The 26,572-nt window shown below is 37.1% G+C and overlaps 1 protein-coding gene across 2 annotated transcripts in view; it reads left to right on the top strand.

Moving 5' to 3' along the window:
- Positions 1-26,572, top strand: part of Rpgrip1l (RPGRIP1-like) — a 95,314-nt gene that overhangs the window by 63,226 nt on the left and 5,516 nt on the right. For both annotated transcript variants that reach the window (XM_013028013.1, XM_013028014.1), the window contains exons 23-25: positions 13,194-13,377; positions 21,631-21,715; positions 26,378-26,511. In XM_013028013.1, the coding sequence (XP_012883467.1) occupies positions 13,194-13,377; positions 21,631-21,715; positions 26,378-26,511 (403 nt within the window). The remainder of the gene's footprint in view (positions 1-13,193; positions 13,378-21,630; positions 21,716-26,377; positions 26,512-26,572) is intronic.

Genomic DNA, 26,572 nt, shown 5'->3' with positions numbered 1-26,572 from the left:
GCCCAGAGTTCAAGCCCCCCGACAAAAAAAAAAAAAAGACTCATTCTCAACCACTAGCTAGGTGTGCCAGGATGCAAATGTCACCTCAGCTATGTAGGTGGCTAAGACTGAGATGATCATGGTTTCAGGCCAGCCTAGGCTAGCTTCTTCCCAACAGAAAGAATGACATAGTAGTACCTGTCACCCCAGCTATAGAAAGAAGAGGAAAATAGGAAAAAAGAATGGTCCAGGCACAGGCCTAGCAAGACCCTGTCTCAAAATAACCAATACAAGAAAAATACTAGCGGTCTGAGTTCTCAGTGCAGTGCATGCCTAACAAGCACAAGTCCCTGAGTTCAAACATCAGTACCAACCAAGAAAGGGAGTGAAAAAGAACTCAAAATATAAGGTTGCATTTGTCATAAATATTTCCAATGATAAATTGTTAAAGTTATTTTTGACACAAACCTTCATAGAAAATAATGAGTCATCTGCAGGTATATTTTGCTTGAGAACTGTATTTTAAATGTATAAAGGGGGCTGGGAAGGTGGCTCACTGGTAGAGTGCTTGCCTTGCATGCCTGAGACCCTGGGTTCGATTCCTCAGCACCACATAAGCAAAAAGAAAAAAGCCAGAAGTGGCGCTGTGGCTCAAGTGGTAGAGCGCTAGCCTTGAGCTGAAGAGCTGAGGGACAACACCCAGGCCCAGAGTACAGGCCCCATGACCGGGCCCAAATAAATAAATAAATAAATGTATAAAGGAATGTATAAACAGTATACTATACTGTTTACCAGAACATTTTTTATTGTGGAGAGGAAATTTTTTATAAAATAAGTGAAAATAAACCTTATTATCTATATTAATTTTTCTAAAATGAGTCATTTAATTTCTTTTATAGAATGTCTCCTGTACCAGTGAAATTACAATACTTTTGTTAGCTACTCTTTCACACATTCTTAGCTTAATATCCCTACACACAGAACATGTCTTTTCTCTATTTCATGGAGGCATATGTGACAACAGAGCACCTCATCTGTCCAAGTTTGTACTATATAATTGTGACTTACAACAAAATCATCTAGTCTATGGCAACCTGATACATGCAATGTTCCTAATCAGCCTCATCTAGCCTCTGGCCTAGGTCTTATCTTTGTTAGGTTGTGTACCTTTTCATCTAGTCTCACCACAAGAAGCAGTGTCCTGCAGCGGTGACATTCCAAAGATGGGAGAAAAAAATAAAAAAATCACATGGCTTCCAGTGCAAGGAGATACGTACCATGTTTCAGACATCCAGAACACTCTTTTGCAGCCTTTCTGAGCCACAGACTAGAGTTTACATTTTATCCTATAGTAGATACTAAGACTGTGCTGTGGTTAATTGTACTTTGTAAACACTACTCATCACCTAAATTTAACTTTGAATGTCTGGGAAGGTTTTGTCTAAATCTTAGCCTAATGATTCTCAGCTGGGGGTGCAGTTTTGTCTGCTAAAGAACGTTTGACAGAAATCTCTAGAGAGATTTTTGGTTGTCACATTTGGAGGAATTGGCTATGGGCATCTAGTAGACAGAGGTCAAGGTGGCTGCTAAACATACGTAAGTGTTTAGAGCCCATAAAAAATAATAATGTGGCCTAACAAGTCAGTAGTGCAGAGGTAGAGAAATCCTGTTTTATACCTATAGTGGAACCATGTGCCTGTCTACAGTGTTGCTAGCATCACAGTGAATTGTACATTGCTCCTAACTAAGAACAAAACCATGAGTTAAAGCTTTTTGTACCAAAAGCAAGCTCTAAGCCTCTAAAATTGTTGAGTAATTCTATTGCACACATGTAATTTCCTTTGTAGCAAACTGAGTGGGGTTTTCCTTACTTCATGGAAAGTATGTGTTACTTTACTACAGCTTAATATGGTTTTCACTTCCTGCCCAAAATAACCCTTGCTATAATGGTATCTCAAAAATGTGAACATCACTTACAGCATCCAGTTCTTCATGCCTCAGTAGCCACTAATCAGCTCCCATTAATTTTTAAACTCTGAAACTTCTCTGAAAACATATGACCAATGTCATATATTAATAGGTGAAATCTGGTTTGATTAAGTTATACACCAAATATAGTAAAATAGCATAATCTGTAAGGTTAGGGACAAAACTTAAAATCATCATCTGGAGACCCAAAATCACTTTCAAGGGCCTTCTCCTTAATAGTCTAACTTTTTCCTCCTAGACTCCATCTCTTAAAGGTTGCATATACTGTACTACCTCCAGTATCACAAAGCTGGAGACCAATCCTTTAAAAAAAAAAAAAACAAAAACAAAAAAAACACCTTTGGAGAGCATTTCAGATCCAGACTACAGCAGAATGTATTGCTGAATGCCTTTTTTGTAATATCTCTTTATAGCAGTTAATTCACTATATGTACTGAGCCTTAAGCAGACACGAAAGAAGTGATCCTTTCCCATCAGGGATTCACAATCTTCCAACCCTCCATATCCACAGATTTTACACATTTGTGGATTTAAACGTCAAAAATATTTGAAAACAAATACATCTCTATTGAACATTTACAGGTGTTATTCTCATTACTCCTTAACATAAAAACTATTTCCACTGTATTGATTTATCATAAGAAGTCTAGACATGATTTAAAGTATGTGAGAAGATAAAATTTATCTACATGGATTCTACGCCTTTGTCTGAGACAGGGTCTTGTTCTGTAGCCCAGACTAGTGTCAAACTTGAAATTCTCCTACCTTACTCTCCCAAGTACCAGGACTACCTATGTGTGCCACCATACCTAGCTTGCTTCACCATTTTCCTCTGAGGAGGAGATTGTCCTGGAACCAGTGCCTCAGGTTATCAAGAAGTGGCTGTGAAAAGCATGTGATCAATGCTGTGGGAGCATTCAGAGGGAAGGAATGCCTGAGTCACCTTGAGGGGCCTTCATCAAGGGGCCTTTTCAAACTCTCCAAAGTTGGTAAAGCTTGAACCAAGTGTTGAGGATGATAGAAGTTAAAAAGTTGGGGAAGGATCTTTATAGGCCAGAGAAACAAAGAGCATTTGAATTTAGAGAACACGGAACATGTTATGAAACTCAGAATGCCTTAGGTTGGGCCAATCCTGTTATGATGCACAGTATAGGCTGAAATGGTGACCACAGCCCAGAGCATTGTGGTCTCTGAGGTTTTTGTTGCTGCTGAGGAAAGGGTCTATAGCTATCTTGCCCAGGCAGCTCTTGAACTACTAGGCTCAAGTAATCCTCCTACCTCGGCCTCTTGAGTAGCTGGTTCTACAGGTGTGTGCAACTACACCCAGCTTCTTCTGAGGGGAGATCACACATTCATAAAACAAATATTTTATGAGTATTTGCCATGTTCTCTGCCTTATTCTTGAGGCTGGAAATAGAGCAGTAAGAAAAATAGGCTCCTGTTCTTAAGGAGCACTCTGTGGATGCATTTTTTAAAATGTTGTCAATAATGTAAAAGACATATTAGGTAATCCCAACAAGATAAAAAGTAATCAAATAACCATATTTTATAGTTATCCTTGCCATACAAGGCTTCATTTAAGAAATTGCCTTGATAAGTTGCAAAATTAGATCTAGTCTTGTCCTAAATATCATTGGTGCCAATTACACTATGACTGAATTCTCATATCACCGCATAAGCAATTTAAGATCCATTCCATTTCTTCAAGGTACAGAATCTGACAGCTGAAAACAAAGGAGGAGGAAACAATGCTCGATAGGAAATGTACTCTGCCTTACTCATGTAACTGTAACCCCTCCATACAGTATCTTGACAGTAAAATATATATACTAAAAAATAATCTGACAGCTCATAGACATTTCTCGGAAATGTTGATCCTTACTAAAGAATCTAGCAGATTTCCCGGGACTTCCACATATTACTTGGTTCTTTCTCCTTTCTTCATGTCTGTGATCTATAATTAATCATAGATTACTTCATTTTGTTTCATTTCATTTACAACATTTATGAGCTTCACTTTGTCAGTATGAAATGCTTGTCCCCTCCTTTCCTTTCCAAAGTGGTATAATTAGTGTTAGCATCTTTTTTAACAGACTACATAAAGTTTAGTGGCTGGATTCAATCAAGTCATTAACATAATGTGCTACCCAATTTGCCCCTATCTCTCTTCGTTTCCCGGACATCAAAGTACCACAGAGTGCAAGTGTAATTGGGCCTTGCTGGCCTGTCAGATCCCGTCAGCCTGATGACTGCTGCTTTTGCTAGAAAGCTTCTAGGCATGATAATTAATGGGGGTGGGGTGAGTGGAAGTCTGAGAAACATAAAACTTTGGACATTTCTCTATGAATATTTTATTAATTTGAATAATCAGAAGTTTAACAGTACCAATTTGATGTATAATACATTGATTAAAAGCCTTGTTTCAGGTCCTCAAAAAAGATGTCAAAGCTGAAAGCTTACATTTGCCATGGCATGAAAAAATTTATCCTCCTTTTGCATTATTTCCAATTTTATCATTTAAAAAATGCATTTATTTTTCACAACAAAATGTATTGCATCAGCTCACTGATGTCTTTAAATGTGCCCACAAGTGAAAATGGTAACTCACAGGTTGAACAAAAATCGGCTCTTCTGTGCAATGTATATGTGCATTCTTCTTTCTCTGTTCCTGCTAACAGCAGTTTTGTAAAAGCTGCCATCCCCAGTTGGACTAAATTGGGATTCTACCTGGAAACCAGCTTCTCTAAGCAATAAGCTGGCATTCCCAGGTGATTGCATTAATGATATCTGGCAAATATATTTTTTAAACTTTGAAAGTCAAAATGCAAAAGCAATGTGCTACTTTTAAAATTCATATATGAAAAAGCATTAAATCATTTCAGAATCAAACATGAAATTCTGCCAGCTGGTAATAAGCCCTTCTCAATGTTTTACACATTGAAGCTTAAGATAGGTCTTTAAATATATTTTCCTAAACAGAAAATACTCTCCAGATAGCAATTGTTTTTAACATTATTTTTATGTTTTTAACAACTTAGTATGTCTAATATACTATGAGCATCTTTCCATAGACGTATACATAGAAGCGTGAATAATATTCCATTATGTGGCTGTTGACACATTAAATAAATTAAATGTGCCTCTTTTGATAGCCAATTGGGTTTCTACCAGATCTTGCTAATACAGATACTTCTGGTCCAAATGAACATTTTTATTTTTAGCAGTACTAGAGGGCTTTTTGGTGTTTTTTTTGTTGTTGTTTTTGTTTTTTTGTCAGTCATAGGGCCTGAACTCTGGGCCTGGGCGCTGTCCCTCAGCTCTTCAGCTCAAGGCTAGCACTCTACCATTTGAGTCACAGCTTTTTTTTTTTCTCTGCTTATGTGGTGCTGAGGACTTGAACCCAGGGCCTCATGTATGCAAGGCAAGCACTCTACCACTGAACCACCTTCCCAGCCCCCCAGTACTAGAGTTTGAACTCATGGCCTTGCACTTAGTAAGCAAGTACTCTAACACTGAGCAACACCTGCAACCCAAAATGAACTTTTTTTTTTTTTTTGCCAGTTCTGGGGTTTGAATTCAAGCGTAGGGCACTGTCCCTGAGCTTCTTTTGTTCAAGGCTAACACTCTATCACTTGAGGCACAGCTCCACTCTGGCTTTTTCTGTTTCTGTAGTACTAAGGAATTGAACCCAGGGCTTCATGCATACTAAGCAAGCACTCCACCACTAAGCCACACTGCCAGCCCAAAATGAACATTTTCATTCATCGCAACATGTGAACGTTCTTTTTTATCCCCCTCTTATCATGTACTGCCAAAATAATGGACCAATGCCTTATTGGTCATTCATTTTTAAAGTGTGCATATATATGTGTATATATATGTATATGTATATATATATATATATGTGTGTGTGTGTGTGTGTGTACATATATGACATTTTATTTGCCCATACAGATGAAACATTTATAAGCACAGAAACTGCCTGAAAAGATATGCAGTAGTATTTGCAGTGGCATCTCTAGGGTAGGAGTCAGCAGACAATGGCTTATATGCCAAATGTAGCCCTCTTTTTGTAGTCAAAGTTGTATTAGAACTCATCCATACCCATCCACTAACATTGTAAGTTGAGCACTTGCAACAGAGACTCTGTCATTTGTAGTGCCAAAGTAACTGGATATCTGGGATGAATGTGTAAAATTTTGTAAAGTAACATTTTGTAGGGGGCCTCAGATTTGGACTGGGCTAAACAAAACCAATGTACAATTTAATCATAGTAACTAAGCTTTATTTGGTTGGTTGCAGAAGGACTGGCAGCCAATAAACTAGTTCAGTTGAAATAAGTAGTCAAGCCATAACCAAATGATTTGGCATTAGCCAATTGGGTTGTTTTCTATATCTCACCTCCCATTTTCTTTTTTTTTTTTTTTTTTGGGTCCGGTCGTGGGGCCTGAACTCTGGGCCTGGGCGCTGTCCCTCAGTCTTCAGCTCAAGGCTAGCGCTCTACCACCTGAGCCACAGCACCACTTCTGGCTTTTTTCTCTTTGCTTATGTGGTGCTAAGGAATCAAACCCAGGGCCTCGAGCATGCAAGGCAAGCGCTCTACCACTGAACCACCTTCCCAGCCCCTCACCTCCCATTTTCTATAAATACTGTCTAATAACCTTGGTGGCTAGAGTCCTCAGAGCATGTTTTGTTTCTGGAGGCTTTCCATTTCATAGATTAGTTTTGCTTTGCTTTATTCAAGTAAACTCTACTAGATTTGATGTCTAATGATACCTCTTTTTAGCAGATAATACAAAATTATAAAATCTGTTTAATCAGACGGTTTCCAATGGTGAGCATATCCTCTAAAGAAGAAATAATTTGTTAGCTAATTCTGTTAGAATATATATGTAATAATTTAAAATGCTTCAATATAAATACTATGGAAGTTTTCTACAGCTGGCTTAGAAGGGTCAGGAGCTACAGGATGACTATTTTAGTGTATTTCCCAAAGTGTAATCCCAAACTAGCAACATCAGTGTCACCTCAAATTTGAACAGCGTCAATTCTGCACTATCCCCAGACCTGATGAGTCAGAAGCCCTTAATGGGCCTCACAGTCTTCTGGCTTTTGCCCTTTGTATTGGAGTATTTTGTGAGACAGGATCTTGCTATGGAGTCCCAGCTGGCCTTAAACTTTGGATCCTCCTGCCTCCATTGTTGGGAATGGAGGCATGTACCTGAATAAATCTTATTTTATCAGATAATTTTGGAGTATGAAAAACTGTGGGAGCCACAGCTCTTAGGAAAAGCAGAATATCTCATCCTTAGCTGCACATTAAAGTCATCCAGGGTACATTTTCAGATGTAAGGGTCAAGGTTCCACCAAATTATTTACATCAGGTTTTTGTTTATAACTTCCCTGGTGATTCTAATATACACAGAGCTCTAGTTGAGAACTACTGCACCACAACATCTGTTCTCACTGACAGTGAAATTGGAACAGCAATCAAAATCACTGAAATTGAGTGTGCTTTTTTAAAATTCCTTCCTTCACATTCCTGCATAGGAACCACAATTAACGATGACATTGTGTCATGCCCCTCAGGTGCATTAAGACAGGAGAAATAGTCTAAGTGATTGACTGCTTTAGAACACGCAGTAACAACTTTCTGTAATTTCCTGACCATTATAGACACAGTAGTTTACAAGGTATGTAAGGAAGACCATGACATTGTTCTCAGAATAAAAACACCCAAGTCCATGTGCTACTTTGATCCCCATCACTGTTGTAAACATATATACAACTTGTACTGGGTACTGCATTTTAACAGGAATGTTAGAAAAGGTAAATTCCTTTTTAGAACACTGTCACCTTGAGCGCGAACTGGTGGCTTACTCTTATAATCCTAGCTACTCAGGAGGCTGAAGTCTGAGGATTATGGTTCAAAGCCAGTCTAGTCAGGAAAGTCTGTGAGACTCTTATCTCCAATTAACCACCAGAAAACAGGAAGTGCAGGTGTGGCTCAAGTGGAAAAGCACTATCCATTAGCAAAAGAGCTCAGGGATAATGCTCAGGCCCCGAGTTCAAGCCCCACAACTCACACACACACATACACACACACACAAAAGTAAGTTGTAAGAGTCAGCATTAATCAATGTGCATTTCTTCTGCTCTGTTATATATGGTTCTGCCAGTATCAGTAGTGAGGTTGACTATTTGAATCAACTCTTTTGAACTTGTCTTAGAGCTCATTTCATTTGAAATTTGAACTCAGGAGTGTAGATGCAGATCACTTTCTATTTCCATATTGTCTTTATTGTTTTGTTTCAAAATAGCAGGTTTTACATACTATAGCATCTGTATACACACACACACACATATTCATGATGCTAAAACCAACCCCTCCTATAAATTTGTAAGTTACTTGAAGACTAATTTGATCATCTTTTGAAAAAAGGAGTTCCTCATTCCCATTACTCATCATTTCTATTCCTAGGAGAATCCTGAGTGTACAGAAGAAAGCATAAAAGGATATTTAATACTATTTGTAATAGTAAAATTTAAGACAGTTTAAATGTTCATTTGCAGGTAAATTAATAAGTGTACTATATATAATGTGTGTAATATAAATGCAATTCTGTATAACAGTTCATATGAATTAGATTTTAGTTATAAATTTCAAAACCATCATTGGAACAAGGATGGGACTAAGGGTCCTACCTAGCAAGCATGAGGCCCTAAGTTCAAACCTTACTACCACCAAAATAAAAACAAACCCCTAATATTGAGTGAAAAAATAAATTGCAGATCAACAAAGTATGATGCTACTGAGAAAAAATATAAGAACAGGAAGTGGCGCTGTAGCTTAAGTGGTAGAGCGCTCGCCTTGAGCTGAAGAGCTGAGGGACAGCGCTCAGGCCCAGAGTTCAAGCCCCACAACCGACAAAAATAAAAACTATATATATACATATATATATGTATATATATATATATGAACAGAATAGAATACTCAGGTTACATATGCATATGTAGCAAAAACTACAAGAGATGCATGTTTGGAAATGATACATCCAGTATTGTGATAGTGTTTACCTCTAGGGAATGGGAAGTTAGGGGAAATGATTAGTCATTTGAAGACTTTATCTATATCTGAAATATTTTATTCCTTCAACAACAGCAAAAGGTTTGAATCAGATAAAGCAAAATGGTAACATCTGTGTAAGATGGTGAGCACTTGAGTAGCCTGTACTTTTCTCATATTTAAATTTTTTTGTCTGTTGTGGGGTTTGAACTCTGGACCCCTGGGCACTGCCCCTGAGCTCTTTAGTTCAAGGCAAGCACTCTACCACTTGAGCCACAGTGCCACTTTTGGTTTTCTGGTGGTTAATTGGAGATAAGAGTCGCACAGACTTTCCTGACCAAGCTGGCTTTGAACCATGATCTCAGCCTCCTGAGTTGCTAAGATTACAGGCATGAGCCACTAGAGTCCAGCTCATATTTAAAATGTTTTACAGCTCAAAAATTAAATGCCTATTCATCTTAAAAATTTAGGACAAAATTCATCTCAACCTGTACCCTCACTATTATTAAATTTTAATTTTAATAGCTCTATTATAGTCCATCCTCAGTTACAGGATACTGTTTATGGATTGTCAGGTTGAATTAGTTTTTAGAAACTAAACAAACCAAATTCAGAGTGGCTGCTGTGATAGCTGAAACAGAGGAAGAATTTAGCATGATCCCCTGAAATAAAACATGAAAAATGTAAGCATGCCCATAAGAAGTCTAAGTAAACACTATAGGAAGCTGTGGCCTAAAATGTGAGTTCACATCAGTCAAGAACTCATAGTGGAGTTGGGCCCAAATCCTGGGAGCTGTAATTTATTCTCCTCTGTCAGTAATCTAAGCTGTCATCACACTTCTGGATCACTCAGTCATATAGTGTGTAATGTCCATCTCTACTGACAACTGAAAATAAGTTGCATGAAGCTCTTCTTTTCTGTTCACCACAGTCAAAATTTATAAAGCATATTTATACATACTGATGCTGACATCTTGCTAACTAGGAAAGTCAGTGGGGAAGTCAGTGAACAAGACATAGTGCTGAGAAGCATCACCTTCCCTAGTAACAAAGGTATACACACACAAAGGAAGTAGGTCAGGAAAAGCTGAAAACCTGTTTCATCTGAAAGATGCAAATACTTTTCAGAGGTATCACCTGTCATATTACTCTAGTAGTCCTGAACAAACATTAGAAGGTATCAATCTGAAAAGGCTTTGGTTCAGTCATTGTCTTTTGAATCTGCCTATATAATACAGGGGATATAAAAAAGAAAGAGGGGGGGGGAAGAAAGAATGAAAGAAAGAAAGAACGAAAGAAGGAAAGAAAAGAAAGGAAGGAAGGAAAAGGAAGGAAGGAAAGAAAAGGAAGGAAGGAAGGAAGGAAGAGCAAGGAAAAGAAAAGAATGACCCTAGATTTTTTTTGTTTTTCTTTTTGGTTGATTGTGGTGCTTGAACTCTGGGCCTGGGCACTATCCCTCAGCTCTTCAGCTCAAGGCGAGTGCTCTACCACTTGAGCCACAGCAACACTTCTGGTTTTCTGAGTGGTTTACTGGAGATAAGAGTCTCAAGGAGTTTCCTACCTGGGCTGGCTTTGAACCACTATCCTCAGATCTCAGCTTCCTGAGTACTAGGATTACAGACATGAGCCACCAAAACCCGGCTGCTCTAGAAGTTCTGGTTGTAGGTGACAGTGACCTAAAGACAGTATCATCAGCTGAGGCAGAAAATGTCAGGGGTTAAGTGGAGCTGGGGAAGAAGATCAGCAGAGAAGAGAAACAAGAGGTTTATTTCTGATGTGCTGAGTTGAGTTGTCACATAGTTGATATGCCTCTTCATCTCCAAACCTTAACACATGATCCAGTTTTGAGTTATGGAGGTTTAAAAGCAATTGTTGAAACACATGGAAAAGTCTTTATTCAGAATTTGCTTCCTTCCCTATATACTGCTGAAAACTTTAGAGATTTATTTTAAATTGGTTCATATAAAATCAAATGAAGAAATGTAATACTGATCAGAGAATTTAAAAGGTCATAAGACTCAATGAAGGTGGGAAGAAATACCTAATAAAAATTGGACTAGAAAAAAAAATGGATAAGAGTGTGCTTACTTCTTCTATGACAATTTTGGTGCTTTTAGTTTTGCTCTATTTTTTGGTATGATTCAAGTAAGCACTAAAATCGTATGCCTTAAAGTGTTACATAACATCTTATTTGTTGGCTCAAACTAGGTTCCATGTGGAACCATCTTATATAGTTAATACATTAATAAAAATAAGCACTTAAATTTGATTCCTCTGCTGTTTTAAAATTCACTTTGTTTTTCATTAGCTTCTGTAATAAACAATTTCAAATTCCTGGCTTTACAAGGTAGAAAGAAGTATGTACCTTCTTTTCATGGCTATTTTCCTTTAATTCTTTTGTGCGGAAGCATGAATGTTTTATAAGATGTCATCATTATAATAATTCTAAATTTGTCAAATATCAAGTTATATAAAAGATTTAATTATGCACTGTGCTATACTTGGACCAGAATTAGAAAACATATGTAGGTGCAATATTTTCACAACCACAGTCTATTTTAAGGAAAAATATTCCTTAAAATATTTTCTTTACCATAGTCTTCAGCAAGCAAAGAAGGCCTTTTCTGAAGTGAGATTAGACAATAGAGCCAACTTCATTTTTTATGCACGTGAACGGAGAGGGCTTGAGGTTATTAGTTGAAACCGAGTAACCTTTCCAGGCTTTCATCTCTTTCTTTTCAAATTTGAATATGAAAAGCATATTCAAGTCAAAGACCATCACTTTAATGACATTTGGCAGTCATTTGATTTATTAGGTTTTAGAAAAAATTTTCCTTTAAATATTTCATCATACTATGCTAATCCTAGGAATATTGCCAGCTGCAGCCCTGTACCTGTATTAGTGGAGACAGATCGGTGTGGAATTTTCTCTGTCATCCTAGTAAAATTTCCATGAATCTACTGAATAATAAAATAACCTTATTGAAATATTCAGATTTGAGTTTTTAGTTAAAGTATCTTAGAATACATAATAAAAGAAAATGTCTTTTGAAAGAAAGGGGTAAAATTACTTCATCAAATATTGAGGGGGTTTGACAGCAATGGAAATTGTTCTTTATGTGGATATTTTTACAATATACTTATGCTTTTCTAAAATATCTACATAATCACTGTGGTTAATTTGCACATGGATATACATTCAACAGTCAATTCCTATAAACAAGAGTTACTTCTGGGTTTTTCAAAATATCACTTGAATGTATATAATTTATAGTGGTATGTCTGTCTCTAGTAAGTAAGAATTCTGACAGTAAAGAACACATGAGTAACCCCTATGTATATCACCTTGATAATAAAATTAAAAGAAAAAAGAACAAATGTAAAACTTTTTAAAATCAAATTTAACTGAGAAGTTATCTTGGTATGATCTCATTTTTAAATCAGTGTCTAATTATTGGAAGTCATTATTCAAGCAAACATTTATGCCTCTCATGTTCATGTCTGTGATACCAAAACCTATTAATCAAGAATCAAAGTTAATTATTTTGGTTGTTACTTCTATAAGTGTGTATTCTCATAGTTTATTTTTTATTTCACATACAGTATATATTTCCTTTGTTTGAAAATGTTTTCCTTATTGAAATATATGTTATGACAGAATATTAGATATGCAATGTAGTTTCTGCTCTAGTTAATATAGATTCATATAGCTACGTACATTAGCATAATAGCGATAAAGCGTTCAACAGTGATCTCTGAATAATAGAAACTCTCAGGTATGTAGATTAAATAAAACCAGTGATAAACATGTACTTCATTACATAGTTTGAAACAAGGCCAACTGATATTTGTCATTCTGAAAGCAACTGGAGATGAAGATCTCATAATCTTCCCTCCTGATAGACTACTAGTGGGGTATTTATAGCCTCAAATGTAAATCAGGAGACTACTGCCGTGACACTGTTAACTTCAAACCCTGGGGCACTAGAATCTCATTCTCTCTCTCTCTGTCGTGAATAATCTATCATGTGTAACATACAGTAGTATACACTGCATTCCAGAAAAGAAATCCATCGGCTGTCGTATTTTAAAATGGATAAATGGAAAAGAGTAAAGGATTTGTTTTCTTTGTTGATTTCTGCTTTTGCTTTTTAAGCAGACATCAAAGAACATTCGGATTGAGATCATAGCTCTAAGCCTTAATGATTCTCGAATAACCATGGATGACACCATCCAGAGGCTCTTCATTGAATGCCGATTCTACAGCCTTCCCGCTGAAGAGACACCTGTATCACTTCCAAAACCCAAGAGTGGGCAGTGGGTCTACTATAACTATTGCAATGGTATGTATATATGATTCTTTTGTAATCCAGACTTTTAGGTTTGTCCTTTTTTGTCTATGGTAGAAACTGGAGGAGCAGAAAGTCTAATTCTCTAATAGTCATATAAACTCATGAAAGTTTTGAGTGGATTACATAAAGTTGAAGTAATACTATGGTTGAGAAAAAAAAACAGGAAAGGAAGTATGTCTAGTTCTTGCAAAGAATACAAACAGAAAAATGTAGTTGCATTTAATTGAAAAATATGACATTTTTGAATAGGTAAAAAGTGCTAGTTTTTTTCAATCATATCATTCAAATCATTGTGGCTTAGTTTTTGTCTACTGTTCTGTTCAGTGTCATCATACAGATGATTTTTACAACACGTGTACATCTCTCCCAGCATCAACATGTTCAGGATTTTAACTTAGTACTTTATAGTTTCTCATAGGAAGCAGATTCCTCTCTTAGGAAAAAAACAAAACAAAACCTATTGGTCAGTTTAAGTTCTTAAATCAGTCATTTGTTTTTACGAACATAACCTGTTCATCAGTGTACAGTTCAAAAGAGAAAAAAGCTCATACCAAGCCACCATAGGTATAATGTAAAAATGTTAAGTTCTCTATATGAAATGCTAAGTTCCCTTCATGAAAGCAAACATGAAAATGGAGTGTTGGTTATCTTCAGAACACAACATCTCATACTAAATACTAATATTTTTCATGACTCTTAGAAATTCATTTCAAAAAAAACATGTATAAAACTCTCGTTTCTACAACAGCAAGATTAACAATGTCAGTAATGACTTCTTGCAACATTTTTGGAAATATGTTCAATACTTAGATGGTAATCATAAATGAAGTGTTGGCCTTGAATCCACAATTCTTGTGAATGTATACAAGGCATTTTAAATTTCACTATTTCTTGTTTTCTAATCTAGTTGCCTTCTAGCTCAAATTCTAGTTTCAGAAATTACATTGGAAATAAGCTAGGTGGTCAGGACAGGAATCTCATTTCTCCTTTTCACTCAATTTTTTGTATATATTTTTATTGTAAAAATATTGTACCTAGTGATTACAGTTACATAAGTAAGGTAATGAGTACATTTCCTATCAAGCCTTGTTACCTCCTCCTTTGTTTTTTCCCTACCATCCCTTCCCTCCCCACCTCCCCAAGTTGTAAGGTTTGTTTTCAACATAGTGTCTTGTACATCTCATTGTTACAATGGGTCAGCCTATATCCTTATTTTAGCATTTTTGTTATTTCCCTTCCCCTCCCCAAATTAGAAAAATGTATATACAAGATTCAGGGCACTGGAATCAAATACAGTGAGAACAGGAAATATACCATGGGGGAAGAACATACAAAAGAAACAAAAATAATCACATGGTACATTGTAAGTACATTAAAAACAACAGCAAGAAAGATAAAACCACTTGTGTCTCTATCTTAGGGTTAATTTTGCTTAGTATCATCTTATATGGTCACATGTACATAGCTTTTGACCTTTTGTGATTGTCCTAGACATATACTAGTTATTGCAAATAAGGGAAACCATAAGACCTATGTTTCTTTGGATCTGGCTTACTTCACTTAATATAATTTTTTCCAAGTCTTTCCATTTTCTAACAAATGGGGCAATGTCATTCTTTCTGAGAGAGGCATAGAATTCCATTGTGTGTGTGTGTGTGTGTGTGTGTGTGTGTATACACCATATTTTCTTGATCCATTTATCTACTGAGGGGTATCTGGGTTGGTTCCATATCTTAGCTATGGTGCATAATGCTGCAATAAACATAGTTGTGCTGGTAGCTTTAGTATGCCCTTGTTCGTGATCATTTGAGTAAATGCCCAAAAGCGGGATTGCAGGGTCATAGGGGAGCTCTACGTGGGGTCTCTTGAGGAAACTCCATACTGCTTTCCAAGGTGGTTGAACAAGTTTACACTCCCACCAACAATGCAGTAGGGTTCCCTTTTGGCAACATCCCCTCCAGCATTTTTCACTCACTTCATATTAAAATTTTCCAAAAATATTTCCTCCAGCTTTCTATGGACCCTTAACTGCCAAAATACCACAAAAATAAACCATAATTATTGGTAATGAAATAAATGTTCAATTAATTTCAATGAAGGTACCACCAAGAGGAAACAAACTCCTTTTCTTTCCTTGTATTCTTCGTAAAATTCAGCAGTAGAATGTTGGCTAGTATGGCAGCAAAAGTTGTTTAACTATACAATGAGAAACTTGCTTCAAGAGCTTTGCAAATCCTTCCTTGAATCCCAGATCCTTCTCTGAATCAAACCTATGGTACATGCTCATGTTTTACTAAGATCTGTCTGAGTTTTTGTTGTTGTTGGTTGATTTAGTTTTTTGTTACTGCAAGGTGCCTAGGTAATTGATGTTTTAAGAAGGGTTTATGTTTCTGATTAATTTCTTGCCATCTGACCACAAGAAAATGAATTCATTGGGGTTAGAAAATTAATTCATTGGAATTAGAAATTAAATCATTGGAAGTGTTTGCTACATTTTTCTCCAGCTTCTGTTCCTAGTAAGATTTGTCTATGAGAAATTTTCAAGATGAGTTGAAAAAAAATTAAGGCTATTTGTAGGGAAAAGAACACAGTATTCTCTTCGCTTAGAATCAAGGTGAGGCTGCTTTATTACATCTAAAAATTGAAGTCCTAGGGAATTCACAAATTCACTGACCATACTGGAAGTCTTATTTTTTCACTAGTTTTAAGAATGAAAATGCTTATTCTTAAATTACTATAGTTGTATCACTGTCACAGGGAGATCACTTTTTAACTCTTTAGTTAATAAGCAACTATTTTGTCTAATTATTGTGATGATGTAACATTCAGTTTTTACTTAGTATAGGTCAATGTAATATAGCCTTACATCTTCCAAATCTCATTAATTGAAAGTGAAAATAATTTTATTTCCAAATTGACGTAAATCAAATGGAAGATTTAGAAGTCACTCAGTACATGGTCTCTCTTGTCTGAACACTCTACTTGTAGACAGGTTAGCTAAACCTAACCATGACTTTAGTGTACATTTGTGATTTGAATCTATCCAAAAAGAATTTGAATGCCAAGGCCTCAATTAGGCACATAAGCTGAATGGTGTAGACAAGTGATCCCCAGGATCACTCACAATCAGATTCAGTCTTTATGAAGAGTTCCACCTCTGTACACAAATATACCTTACTATCACTGAGAAAGCTAAAGTTAAATATACTTCTTATACACTGGTCTCAAGAATAAGACATTAGTATTTTATTGGGCTTGAGAATTTTGCTGAGAATGCTGAGAAGGCAAGAAAATAGTTTGGGGGAAGAAAGATTAATGGTAGGTCTAAAGTATGTTGTCTGGGCTGAATAAAGCCTTCTAGGGAATTGACAGTGGGAAGAAAAAAGATTAATGAAATAGTGCAAAGTTTTTATGAGACTTATACAGATCTGTCCCTTGGTCTCTGAGGATTGAACAGTCTATCTTTTGGAAGAATTAAAGTTTAATTCAGAAAATGAAAAGGATGTAGAACATCAGATTTTGTTACTAATGGAAAGACAAATTTGGCAAAGATAAGGATTATGGTGATGATAATACTTTAATACAAAACTTATCTAAGATTCAAGGTTATTGACCTTCTATAATTAAAACATCTGCATTTCTTATGGGCATATGACATTGATAGAGAATATAAGGATTTCTCCAACTTGCAAAGTGAAGACTTTTTACTATATTTTTAATTGACATAATAATTATGCATCTTTATGGATGGGTCATATGGATAGAGAGAGAGACACATACAATATTCACATCGGTAAAACGTTATCTTCTCAAATATTTATCATTTCCTGTGTCTCAACACTGAAAATCCTTTCCTCTAGCTTTTTTGAACTACATCATATATTATTATCTATGTAGTACAATAAAACACCAGTACTTAACTCCAAGCATAATTTGGTATCCACTGATCAACTTTTCCCCATCCTTCCTATCCCCACTATTCTGAGATTAACTTTGTCTACATTCCACATATACTAGCCTGGATTGTTCCACTTAACAAAATGATTTCCAGTTGCATCCATGTTACATAAGTGGCAGAATATCATCCTTTTTTTATCTGAACACTATTACATTGACTAAGAGGGATATATTTTTAATAGTGGACAACTGAAGACCAACTCAAGTATTTGTATTTGTTAATCAGATTTTTTCAAGTCCCTGGAGTTTGAACTCAGGGCCTCTCACTTGCTTAGACAAGCACTCTCCCTATTTCCTACAGTGTTCAACACAAGCATGTTAATAGTTACTGACCCCATTCAAAATAGAGCAAAGAAAGGTTGGTCTAAACAAGCATTCTCAATGTGTGGTACCAGTAACACTGGGAACAGGTTAAATTGCGCATTCTCAGATTATCCAAGATCTGAATTAGAAACTAAGGATACAGCTCATTGAACTGCATTCAACAGTCCACCAAGGGATTACAATGCATTAGATTGAAAACCATTGGGTTAAAATTAAAGATATCCACCCTAAACAGTGTTTGTGCAAGAACAAGAGAGCTGTAATTCCAACTTGTCACAGTTTTAGGGAACTAAGGTTATTAATAAAGAACTAGAGTTTTCTCAGGAAGGTATACTTTTAAGCCAAAAGATTTAATTCACCTAAAGTGAATATCCCTTTATAAAGAGTGAAGGAAAAATAAGTTGGTGTTCCCTGTTCCTATTAGAGAACTCTCTCACACTCTAGCCTTGTGCTGACAAAATGCTCACCACTTAAGCAGCAGCAAAGGTTCAGCTTCAAATGGAAGGAAAAATGTTAGCATGGAAGGAGGAGTGATAGCATAAAAGAGGCAGACATTATTGGGTTTAAGACCGAAGTCTGCTGCTTTCTACAGATGTTAACCTCCTCTGGTCCATGTAGTTATTTGCATTTTTTTCCTGTTTTGGGGGGGGGGTGTTGTTGTTTATCAATGTCTTGATATACATAGACGAAGCTGGCCTAAAACTCACAATCCTGCCTCAGCCTGCTATTACAGATATACACCATCATACAACACCCGTCTCTGCCTGGTTTTTAACCCATGTAACTACATAAAAAAATTGAGCTGTTGTACTCATATGCAATCACACAGTAAATCGTAGCTACCATTATTTTTATCTTTATTAGGAGAACAGATATTGCACTGTGCTGGCCAAGCAGATGAAGCAAAAGTACAAGGAAAACCTATCTTTTAGTTTTTACTTTTTTTTACTGTCTTATTCTTTTACTATTTTAATGATAAAAGTTTTTTGTTTGGGGAGGGGGAGTTGGTGATACTGAGGTTTGAACTCAGGGCCTTGTGCTTGCTAGGCATTCTTCTCCTTAGGGCATGGTTCTAGCCCTTTTTCGCTTTTTTTTTAGAGGTTTCACATATTTGCAAAAGGCCAACCTAGACCACCTACCCATAGCCTCTCATGTAGCTGGGAACACAGGCTCATGCCACCATGCCTGGTTTATTTGTTGAGATGGAGGCTTACTACATTTTTTCCTGGACTGGCCTCAAACACCAGTCCTTCTGCTCTCTACTGCTCAAGTATGACCTCCCATGCCTGGCTTAAAGGGCACATGTAGAATTTCTGTATAGTTCAGCAATTCCACTTCTAGATAATTACCAAAAAAGAATTGAAAGCAAAGACACAAACACTTGACAGCACTGTTCACAATAAGATCGAAACAACTCCAATATCACAAGATGAATAAAATGTGGAATACATATCAAAAACATGATTCAGCCTTGGAAAGAAATTAAATAGCTGGACGCCAGTGGCTCACACCTGTAATCCTAGCTACTCAGAAGGCTGAGATCTGAGGATCATGGTTCAAAGCCAGCTTGGGCAGGAAAGTCCATGAAACTCTTATCTCCAATGAACCACCAGAAAAACCAGAAGTGGCGCTGTAACTCAAGTGGTAGAGTGCTAGCTTTGAGCTGAAGAGCTGAGGGACTGAGCTCAGGCCCAGAGTCCAAGCCCCACGACTGACAAAAAAAGAAAGAAATTAAATATATGCTTCAACATAGATGAACCTTGGAAATACTGGTTCTTAGTGAAATAAGATAGACACAACGGATAAAGGCTGTCTGACTCAACCTATATGAAGTACCTAGAAATACCTAGAGTAGGCAAATTCATTGAGACCAAAAATAAAAGAGTGATAGACACTGGGAAGAGAGAGGAGTAAAGAGATTTTAACAGGTAGAGTTTCAGTTTGGGAAATGAATAGTTTTTTTTTAAGTGTAAATATACCTAATACAACTGAAACAGTTGCCTTAAAATGCCTAAAATGTTAAATTCTATGCTATATGTATTTTACCACAGTTTAAAATTTTAAGCTATTGAAATTCATCAAAACTGCTCAAGAGTTTAATTGAGAAAGCTTTTATTTGTATACTGGATTTTGGAATCCTGATTTTAATTCAAAGAAAATGTTATTTGTTTATCTAAGACTCTAAGAAGTGGTGACATAAAAGTTAAGAGTTGATGTCAGGATGCAAACAGGTCTGAAAAGTTATAAGTAACTAACCTATTTTTACTTTTTAATCACTACATTTGCCCTCGTTTTCAAATGTATAAACCAGGATGGCATAAAAGCTGTAGAACTCTGAAGGAAAAGAGGGTATGAAATAAATCTTGAATATCTCATTTGGAAAAACAGAATTCCCATTTAACTTGATATATTGGCAGCCTCTAAAAAAAAATGAGTTACTATTGGCCATCATCTATTAACATGACTTTTTGGCATTTATAAGTGTAACAAAATGCCCTGGACCTTATATCATTATTGACTCACATTATACCACTCAGCCAACCTGTGAATGAGTCACACATACAAATAAGAGTATCCTGTAAAAAGCAATGAGCCAGGCAGTGCTCTCTGACCCTGGCTCTCCAGAGTGGGTTGTTACTTTGGATGCTATGTCTTCAGGATTCCCAGTTCATTGGAAGCACTCACTCACTACTATATAGACATCTTCAAGGCTCCCACTCCATGTGCCTAACTCAGTACCAGGCATATGTTTAGCCCTCAGTTAATATATTGTTCACCATAATTTGTAATGGAACTAAAATTGTCCAGAGGAACATATTCAATATGAAATCCTTTTGTTCCCAGGAGATCTGAAGGAGAATTAGCTTTAGAATTGACATAGTATCCTTTTTACTCTGTGCACACTTTTGATCCCAGATAATGTCTAAGTTGAGATTGTATCACAAAGGAGCCTTACATCCAGGTTGGTATTTGAGAAAGAAATATCTTCAAGAAGCTAAGGTGGGGGCTGGGAAGGTGGCTCAGTGGTAGAGCGCTTGCCTTGCATGCCTGAGGCCCTGGGTTCGATTCCTCAGCACCACATAAGCAAAAAGAAAAAAGCCAGAAGTGGCACTGTGGCTCCAGTGGTAGAGCTCTAGCCTTGAGCTGAAGAACTGAGGGACAGTGCCCAGGCCCAGAATTCAGGCCCCACGACCAGACCCAAAAAAAAAAAAAAAAGAAGAAGAAGCTAAGGTGTGGTTGAAAGACTAACAAGCTGAAAAGAAAAACAAAAAATCAGGATGAAAATTTAGTGTTTATACTACAGATGTCATTCCCCAAAGTACACTTATTGTCAATGTCAAGTGTTCACCATCTTCCTGAAAGTACTCTTGGTAGGCATGTAATTTCCCATTACAGCTACACAGTCTGCTATATACATTCCTTCATGGCAGCATGTACCTGTACCAACCAAAGATTTAGACTTCACACTTTAGCTAAAAACCTCTCCATTCCTTCATTCAGGCACAGCCTCCATCAACCATGGATCTCCTTCCCTAGCTCACTAGATGCCTTTTATTGCCTGTTGTGGCAGCAGAGAAGGATTAAATTACCGAGGCTGTCAGAAAGGACAAGCACTCTGCAATACATTATCATCACTCGCTTCTTGGGTGAAAGAAAATGCAGTAAATCCCTCAGTACAAAGCAATAAAGACCACTGTCTTCTGTCATGACTGCCAGTGTCATTAACAGGCAGTGACAGTGATGTGGCACTCTTAGATGTTGCTTGTAGCTTTTCTGACAGTATGCACAGAAACCTGCCAGTAACGTGACATTAGATCACATGATCTTCAGGTTTAATTCTGGTTTCTGGAGCGGTTTTCTTTTCCCAGGCATACAAGTGGGGTGGCAGGTATTTATAAAAATACAGAATTGTCCTATTGCATATTCCTAAGTGACTTCATTTTGTGAATTTTTTCTTCATAGTGATCAGCATGGATGAAGAAACCAGCCAAGCAAAAAGAGACATCTTAAAAGCTATACTACTAAAGCAAAAAATGCCTAATCAAAGGTACGTTTAAGCAGTTTAAATTATCTGGTGGTTTATATGTAGATTGTCTGCAGAGTGATGTCGTTAAGTAAAAGGAAGTAGGACATAAGATGAGGAATTGAACTCTAGAGTTCTCTGATATACCCTATGTCCTTGAGCACATGACCTCTCTGGATATCTTTCCTCCTACAACTATAGTGGTCCTCCCTACCATATGGAGTAACAGAAAGCATCTGGTAGTGCTTTGAAACTTAAAGACTGTGCCATACACAGAATTACGCCAGTGTAACTGGAAAGAATAGGTTAAAATCCTACCAACTCAGGAGACTGAGATCTGAGTATCCAGGTTCAGAGCAAGCCACAACAGAGAAGTCCCTGAGACTATCTCCAATAAACTAGCAAAAACACAGAACTGGAAATCTGATTCAAGTGGAAGAGCACCAGCAGAAAAGCTGAGCACAAGTATGAAGCCCAGAGTTTAAGTCACAGTACTGACATAATAAAAGGTTTGGAAAAAGATAAATGCTTGGTTAGAAATTCTTCCTTCATGTAGGTGCTATATGACTTTGGGCAAATTACATTCATCTGTGAAATAGCAATGATAATACTATGTAGGGTTATGAGCATGAAGTGAAGTAATGAAGCACAGGTGTAGTACCTGAGACACAGTGCATAGAGGTGATCATCAAAGCCACTTTCAGTGGTGGTGGTTATAACAACTCATCAGCCTCTTGGTATTTCAGATTTTTGAATGTGTGAGAAGTTTTTTCAGATTTCAATAGGACACTTGGAAATTCTGGTTCAGTAGAGAAAATAAATTCATTTTAAAAGGAAAAAGATTTTTCCATTTTTGGTTTTACCTTAAAAGCTTTTTGTTTTTTATTGTTGTTTGGGTGGTGGTTTGTTTTTTGTTTTGTTGTTTGCTGGTTCTGGGGCTTGAACTCAAGGACTGGGTGCTGTCCCTGAGCTTTTTTTCCCCTACCCCCAGGCAAAGCTCACAGACTTTGCTGCCCAGCAAACTACAATCCTCAGATCTCAGCTTTCTGAGTAGCTAGGGTTACAGGCATGAACCACTCGCACCTGACTCCTTAAAAAGTTTATTTGGGTTTATCGGACAGGTAAATTTTTAAAAATTCACATTAACTCTAGTGACTTCTATCCTCCCATCATTGACTCTAAAAATACCCAAGCACCCACAAAGATACCATGTTCACATCACTTCTCAGAAAAACCTAAAGAGCCTATAGGAAGTGACTGACCCTAGCTAACAACTGCAGAGTTCATGTCCAGTGCTGACCCCATGAGGGGTTATTTCACACAGCCACAGCCAATAGTAGCCAGACAAGGTTCTCACCTTTCAGAAGTACTCGGGTCACATGATTTCATGTGAGTTCAAGTAGCCCCTACTATATGAGAACTCATTTTCTCCTATAGCCACCCTGTTCCCTAGCCACAGCTAGCAGCTGACTGGTCCTCCTCCAGTATCTCCAGTTCTAAGACATTGTAGAAGGCATGGTTATAGTACCTTTGACACTTGTGTATTTCCATATGCATGGTGAGACAGCAGGCACTTTTTTAATTTTTATTTTTATTGTAAAGGTGATGTATAGTAAGTAAAGCCAGGCATTTGTGGCTCACACTTGTAATCCTAGCTACTTAGGAGGCTGAGTTCTAAAGATTGCAATTCAGAGCCAGCCCAGGCAGGAAAGGTCGTGAGGCTCTTATTTCCAAATAACTACCAGAGAACCAGAAATGGCACTGTAGCTCAAAGTGAAAGAACACTAGCCTTAAGCAAAAAAGCTTAGGAACAGCACCCAGGCCCTGAGTTCAAGTCCCACAACTAAAAAAGATTAAAATAAAAGGGAATACATTGAAATAGGACTTTAAAATTGTTTACTTGAAGTCATAATTTTGACACTGACTCAAAGTCCTCTTTTGGTATGATTTTTTTCTCTTTAGCAGTGTTCTACTGAGTAGATCCACAACTAAGACAGACTATAACAACAAGTAAACAATCAAACCAATTACATATTGTGATAATTAGTAACAGAAACTGAACAAGTTAAATGTTAAAAGAGAATAAAAGAAGGCAAGTGTGAGGAGGCAACAGACATTGAAACTGATTTATGAAGGATGAGCAGGCCCAATCAAGTCACAGGGGCTGTGGGCAGATGGGCCCAGGCTGAGAATTGCAGGCATGAGGAAGACACAAGGGTGTTCCAAGGCCGGGCAGAGAAGGCTAGCAAGACTGGTCTCTTTTAGGCTGAGAGTTTCAAGGAGGAGAGAAGGGTGAGGAGACAGGCACAGCTGGAGTAGGGCAGAGGCAAGGAGGGTCACTTGATGGTTTTCCCCTCCACTGGGGTTATTGGCCTCTGCCTGGGTAAGAACTCAGGCTCTCACACCAGACTATCAGCCTCAGCAAGTTCCACCTCTTCATTCTTTGTTAAAGGTAAGATGTATAAGGAGTGTGTGTGTGTGCGTGTGTGTGTGTGTGTGTGTGTGTGTGTGTGTGTGTGTATCCAAACTGGATTAGTTTTTAAGTTATTCTAATGAATTTCCTCCCCTTTGAACTGAACTTTATAGCTTAATTTTATTTTGCATATATTTTCTAGACAATGTCTTAGTATGTTGCCCAGGCTGGCTTTGAACTGCTAGGCTCAAGTGATCCTCCTGTGTCAATTTCCCACATGGGGAAATCCAGGGTATAACTTCATACCTGGCTTGTTTTAGTTTTGATATCTCCTTTTGTTCTGCAAAAATCTAAACATTTCCACTAATTTTTCATTTCTGAGCCTTTCCCTGGAATTTAATTTTTCCTCATTTTGTCTCAGTATATTTATACAACAAAAGTTAATAGCTTGCTTTTATAAAGTGATATGATTCTTAGGAATATATACTTAAAGATACATTAAATACATGAAAACAGCATTGCCATTGCCTGGTAGATTGTTTTTCCTGTATATCTTGCCTTGTTGAATGTGCATCACATACTACTTCTACTAATCCTTCTCTTACAACCACATTCATTTTAGGGAAACATCCCTGTCAGCAGTCATTCTGTTGGAGTAACAGCAATGTATAATTTAGGAATCGCACAAATTTTCAAGAGTAACTTTTCCCATATCATCTTTTTTTCCCCTTAGAAAAATTGAAGCTTAGGGACTTTACTGGTAAAGCACTTGCCTCACATGTGTGAGGCCCAGCACCACAGAAAAAGAAATATTGAAGCTTATATAACTCTACTTAGATTTAAAACAGCACTTATAAAAAGAGCAAACATTTACTTAGCGTCCTCTGTTCCAGGCATTTTCTTAACATGTATCATCCCATCTGATCCTCACAAGAGCCCTATAAAATATATAAAGATAATTATCCCTATTATACACAAAGTGAGTTCAGAGATTAAGTAAGTTGTCCAAGATCACACAACTAAATAGGAGATCAAGAATGTGAACCAAGTCTGGGTGACCGAAGCCACTTTATAGTAAACCTTCATCTTACAGGACATAAAATGTCTAGTCTGTCCCTTGAAGGGTAGGATGAAAGCATCATTATTGTGTGAAGAGGTGTTAACTTCAATTTTGATTTAAAATGTTTCAATTTTTCTAATCAAACTATAGTTAACTAAAAGCAGAGAGTTAGTAAAGGAATAAAATGCTGAATTTATCTCCAGCAAATTGGTTAAAAAAACTGTCATGTTTACCTATAAGCATTTGGAAAATATTTGTATTTGCAAAGGTATGATTTCTCGGACTTAGATTTGCATGTTTTTTTTAATTGGAATAGATACATTTCAAAAGTTTAAAATGGCAAAGTTTACAAGCATCCATGGTTTCAGCTATGCTGCCAAGACATATCAAAAGAGTACTTAACTGAAATTCCTGCCCTTTAGTCAATCCAAGTGTGTTTGGCCCCAACACAAGCCACTAATTCAAATCGGTTCCATCAGAACCCTACAATTATGTGTCTAAGAGTAAAATAAAACTTGGATTCTATGATTGTAAGTTAAAAGATTGCTGAAGTAATACAAACATTTGATATAGCCATTGAGAACTATATCTTTATCTAACGTGATTCAGACTATTGCCCCAGGAACTCGGTTTTTGCATTTTGTAGAACACATACATTTGGTTAAGTTGCCTAGTGCCAACTCCAGAATGGTATATGCTAACAAAAATGATGCATTTCTGTAGAATCTGCTGACTGTAGAACCTAGGTCATCTTCACATTGTCCTTTTAGTCTTATAAGTAGAGGTGTCAAAATATGGTCAGATACGGTGAACCTGGTCCTTCCCTTTGCCTGGTAATTTTCTTAGCACTAAGAATCTATAGAATTTGGAATCTAAGAGTAAGTTCATGTTCATTTGAAGGTTCAATGTACTTTAACAGTTCTGAGTTCATATAAGAATTTAATCTTTCTATTCTGTTCTTTCTATTGGGATACTTGAACTCTTACCATTGAGCATGAATTTTTATGTTTCCATGTGGTAAGTCAGAAGGCTGAGCTCGGAGGATCCTGGCTCAAAGCCAGCCCAGGCAAGAAAGTCCATGAGACTCTTATCTCCAATTAACCACCAGAAAACAGAAATTAACACTGTGGCTCAAAGTGATAGAGTGCTAGCTTTGAGCAAAACAGTTCAGGGACAGTGGTAGTGATTTTTCTCTGTCCTTATGCCTCCTCAGCATTCGCTTCACTGTGGTCAGTGACCCTCCGGAGGATGCCCAGGATTTGGAGTGTGAGGACATTGGCATTGCTCACATCGACCTCACCAGCATGTTCCAAGAAGGAAAAGACATCATCGAGCAGAATATTGATGGTATGAAGATGATATGATGGTTCAAGAGTCACTAAGTGTACACAGCCAACAGTTGCTGAAA

The sequence above is a fragment of the Dipodomys ordii genome, unplaced genomic scaffold (genome assembly GCF_000151885.1).
Source record: "Dipodomys ordii isolate 6190 unplaced genomic scaffold, Dord_2.0 Scaffold106, whole genome shotgun sequence".
NCBI classification, from domain to species: Eukaryota; Metazoa; Chordata; class Mammalia; order Rodentia; family Heteromyidae; genus Dipodomys; species Dipodomys ordii.
Note: the sequence above shows the minus strand (reverse complement) of the source record. Positions and strands in the feature narration are given on the sequence as shown.